The sequence below is a fragment of the Phaethon lepturus genome, unplaced genomic scaffold (assembly GCF_000687285.1).
Source record: "Phaethon lepturus isolate BGI_N335 unplaced genomic scaffold, ASM68728v1 scaffold27894, whole genome shotgun sequence".
Classification (NCBI taxonomy): domain Eukaryota; kingdom Metazoa; phylum Chordata; class Aves; order Phaethontiformes; family Phaethontidae; genus Phaethon; species Phaethon lepturus.
Genome location: NW_010532983.1, coordinates 26474 through 31027, shown reverse-complemented (window position 1 = coordinate 31027; position 4554 = coordinate 26474). Strand labels below are relative to the sequence as shown.

General features: G+C 53.9%; 1 protein-coding gene across 1 annotated transcript in view; it reads left to right on the top strand.

Annotated features, from left to right (window-relative positions):
- The first annotated feature begins 569 nt into the window (after positions 1-569).
- The window catches only part of SRRM4 (serine/arginine repetitive matrix 4), a 24230-nt gene continuing 20245 nt past the window's right edge, over positions 570-4554 (top strand). The window contains exons 1-4 of the mRNA XM_010285041.1: positions 570-625; positions 1144-1287; positions 3713-3796; positions 4141-4212. Coding sequence (XP_010283343.1) covers positions 570-625; positions 1144-1287; positions 3713-3796; positions 4141-4212 — 356 coding nt within the window. The remainder of the gene's footprint in view (positions 626-1143; positions 1288-3712; positions 3797-4140; positions 4213-4554) is intronic.

Below are 4554 nucleotides of genomic sequence, written 5' to 3'. Positions count from 1 at the left end.
ACCCACAGCCTGTTCCTGAGATCGGCTTCAAAACGATAACGGGAAGAAACGGGGACGCTTTCTCTGCCAGCTGAGCCCGGCCCACCATGGGTATCACCCCACAGCCAGGGGCTTGGACATGCTGATGCTTGCTTTATTTATTCGAGTAATACTCTGGGTGACACCAAAAACATAGCGTTCTTGGCACCCCTGCCGGGTTTGTTTCATGGCTTTCCATTAATCTTTCTGTTCTTTGAAATAAACGTCTGCGGGGCCTGAAAACCTATTTACTTTCCTCCTGAGTGTCTGAGCTCAGGCTTGTTTGGGTTTGTTTTCTCCATTTGGCTTCATTTCTCCATTTGAACTTGCCTTGCCCAAGCCCCAGTGTTTCTCGGAGACCTCTCACCCCAGGCTTTCCCTGCCCTGGCTCTGCTCCTCACCTACTCTCATGGTCCCCCCAGGCCTCTTGCAGGCACCTGCCTGGCCCAGGTGGCTCCTCTTAGCTCTGCTGGGCTGCCCCAGGTTCTCCAGTTTGGGCTTTCATCAGGATCAGGTGTATTTACTGGCCCAGCACCCCATTTGTAGGAGCGATGAGGCAGGCTGTTCCCCGGCTGCCAAAGCTTTGCCTGAAGGACGGGGATGCGTGGTGAGGTATTGGCAATGCACATAGCAGGTTTGGGGAATGGCATTTGAAACGCCAAAGGTTTTCTTTCTAGCAGAGTGCAAGACCAGTGCTGCCTCTACAGAGCCGGTGAGCTAAAACCCACAACGCAGAGGAAGGTGTCCGGGGCTGCTGGTCTGATTAGCTGCTCCTGCCCATTGCTCTTGCATTGGATCTGGACCCCGAGCTGTGCCTGCAGCGTGGGGCTGTCCGGCTTCGGCCGCATGATACTTGCGGCATCTCTGCCTGAAAGCCGAGCACAGCATGCCCGCGCTGGGGCACAGCGTGGGAGCGGGGGCTTTCCGGAGCCTTCCAGCAGCGTTTCCCACTGCAGGGCTGAGCGCCGCAGGCTCAGGAGGTCCGAGAGCAACCTGCAGCTCTCCTTCACAGCAGCACGGGTTCCGTCTGCGGAAGGGCGAGGGGATTCCCCAGAACCTGGGAAAACCTTCAGCCAATGAGCCCAGCTGAGTGGACGCTTCTTTATCGCTCGCTCTCTCCCGCAGCGGGACCCTCAGCTGCCTGACGTACGCCGCGGAGGACAGACGTCCCGAAAAGCTGAGTGGCCGCGCGGTCAAGGAGGCCTCCACCGCCAGCAGCTGCGCGAAAGGGAAGGAGAGACGAGACCATGCTCGCCGCAGGTCACGCAGGTAGGAGCCCGGGCTGTGAGGGGTCACCCCGAAGCTGGGGGTCGGCCTCTGGGGGTCTGTGGGAGCTGAGGATGGGTTAAATGAGTGTACAGCAAATATATGCAATTGCGTGAAATCCCCGTGCATGTTTGCATCTGTAGTTCAGTTCCACTCCATGTCTTGCTCCTATAGCCACCTTGCAAGTAGCCCTGGCTGGAAGACGGGCAACCGGCCGGCATCCCCGTGTGCTGCCGGGTCCATGGGGTATCCCTGGCTGGGCATCTCTCAGCAATTCCCCTCTCCCCATGCCTACATCAGAGCAGCAGCATTGGCTTCACTAGGACACAGCTTTGCTATCAGTTCATCAGCCCCTCGCAACTAGAGAGGGGAAAAATGAATCAAACTTTGTAAATGAGGTAGCTAGGGTCTCTGAGCCCTGCCTGCTCGACTGTCTCTGGGATTAAACCCTCTCTGTTTGGTTAAAGATGCTGGAAAGAAAGATCAAGAAAGCACACTTTATATCTTCAGACTTCAGGCTAACTGGAACAATAATCTAAAGCGTACTTTTAATTAGACTTTGGTTACAATCACAGAGAAACAATTAAAATGGGATAAGCGCAGGGAGAAAGCTTCCACATCAAAGACAAAAGGCTTTATCTTGGGAGAGGGAGACGGGCTCTGCAGAAATGGCTTGGAGCCACACGGCATGGCCAGAGGTTTCTCCCCACTCTCCCGTGGCCGTGGCAGCGCCTGGCCGTGGCCCTGCACGCGGTGGGGCTGGGACGCACCCAGGCCTGTTTGCTGGGGACCCCAAATCTGTGCTGGGGAAAGCACGTGGGAGCGGGGGTTGAGCATCCTGATAACTGAGGGGCTGAGATGGGTGTTCAGGTCCCTGGTCCAGGACGGACCTTTAGGGTGGCTTTGGGGAGATGTCCGAGCTTAGCAGCAACGAGCTGTCGTGGCAAACATAGTTCTTCTACCTTAATGCAGAAAAAAGCCCCACCAAGCCCGAAGTGTGCCGTATCTCCTAGCAGCACTTCTGCCGGTCGGTGAAATCCTTGGGTGGAGAAAGAGTAGGAAGGAGTTATTTGGGTGCTCTTCAGAGCCGCGGTGCGGTTGCAGCTCGTATTTACTGTGCCAAAACCACTCGGAACACACAGTTACGGTTCACAACCAAAGCACCAGTGTACAGCTTTGTTCTGCAGAGCAATTTAAAAAAAAGTGTATTAAAAGCACTAAGCAATTGGCTTTAGGTAGTGTGATTTTTTGGTAGTAATTCTGGCCATGGGCAAGCAAGTGTTGGGAGCCGGTGGAGCCCCGAGTCCCACCACCACTGACAGGTCAACCCGCCACGATGTTCGCTCTGCGTTAGGACTATTATTAAACATAATGTTTATTCTTTCTGCAGAAACTGCTTGATTTTTTTTTTTTTTTTTTTGGCCTGTTTCTGTAGTGAAGATCCCACAGTGATTCCCAAACGTGGGGCTGCCTTCACGCATTCCCCAATAGCAGAGACTCTTGTCGGCGAGGCGAGAAGTGGGGAAACTGAGGCACAGACACAGCACCCCACTTCCAACGGTGTCTGCCCTTTCCTTAGGGTCACCGGTCCCCAGGTCTGGCTGTCCCCCTGCAAACCCCCCCCACACCCCCGGATCCGTTTGGGGACCCACAGACAGATCTGGGGGTCACTTTGGGGATTTGCAGGCCAATTTGGGGACCTGCAGGCCGCCACCAGGTGCCCCCCATCTTTACAAGCATTTGCTTTGGTTAATGAGTAGCCATGGATTATCCTGTTATATTTTCAGCCCAGTGCTATGAATTAATTTAAACGTGGTATTTGCTTTTTCATTGGAACATAACGCAATTCAATATTGTATGTTTAAAAAAGAAATTCATTTACAGGAGGTTTTTCTCAAGGTTTAACATCTGTGTAAGAGATGTGTATCTCATTAAATTACCATAGCATCTCAATAAATACATATATTTCTAATCAATTGCTATTTAACATATGTCAAGTCTTTTATTATAGTTAGATGCATCTGGTTGCAATAATTATTGTATGCAAATTAAATGCCAATTAATTATTTAAAGCATATTTACAAAGAGCAACAAAACCTATAAATCTGTTACGGAGTTGTTAACCTCAGCAAACACATTTTAAGTAATCAGCCGGCGTCACCCCGGTGTACAGTAGCTGTCTCGTTATATCTCCATTAAACCCACGGAGGAGACACTTCATTTAAACCGTGACCAAATTATTCGTTAGAGGGTAATTAGGTGTTCGGCTGCGCCCCGGATCCACCATGAAAAATGATCTCTCTGCCCCAGACGTCTCTGAGGTGGGGACGCTGATGGATGATGGAGAGCAGCCCCGTGTGAGCCGATCCAGACAACGCTTTTGTTTTTATTATTTTAATTTATTTTTTTCTTTTTCCCCCTTCCTCAGCGCCTCGTGTGATGGGGAGCGTGCACCGCTGCCGGCCCGGGGGAAGAAGAAAAAGAAGAAATCCGGCCGCAAGAAGCGAAGGAGGTGAGGGCGGCCATGGAGGCGTTCGGGGCAGAAGGGGACAGGCAGACCGCGGCTGTGTGAGGGGGGGAAAAAAGCCAGTGTAAAATGGAGGCTGGATACCCCACGGGGAGGCGCGAGGGGCTGAGGGTTGCCACAGGCCCAGGGAGGTGCCGCCATTTTCTCACCCTCCCCTCAGGGTGGCAGAGGCCAAGCTGGGGCTCACCCCGCAGCCTGTCCTGGGGGTCCCGGGAGCCCCCAGCCCCTCTCCACCCCGGGGGATGCCACTGGTGGTGGGGTAAGGGTTGGGGTGGCTGGGGAGGGCTGTGGGGAGCCCTGCGGTCCCTAATGCCCCTCTGCCTCCTCAGGTCTCCCTCCTACAGCCCCTCGCCTGTGAAGAAGAAGAAGAAGAAAAGCTCCAAGAAGCGAAAAAGAAACAGGTATTTTCCCGGGAGCCCCCAGCCCCTCTCCACCCCGGGGGATGCCACTGGTGGTGGGGTAAGGGTTGGGGTGGCTGGGGAGGGCTGTGGGGAGCCCTGCGGTCCCTAATGCCCCTCTGCCTCCTCAGGTCTCCCTCCTACAGCCCCTCGCCTGTGAAGAAGAAGAAGAAGAAAAGCTCCAAGAAGCGAAAAAGAAACAGGTATTTTTCCCTTGAAAAAGTAATTTCCCTCTGGCAGCAGCTGTTGAGGCGTGTTTGCACAAGGGGCGGACGACATTACTGCCGTCAGGCAGCTGGCTGAGCCCGGCGCCGGGAGGCAGAGGCAGGGGGCCGGCGTCTGGCT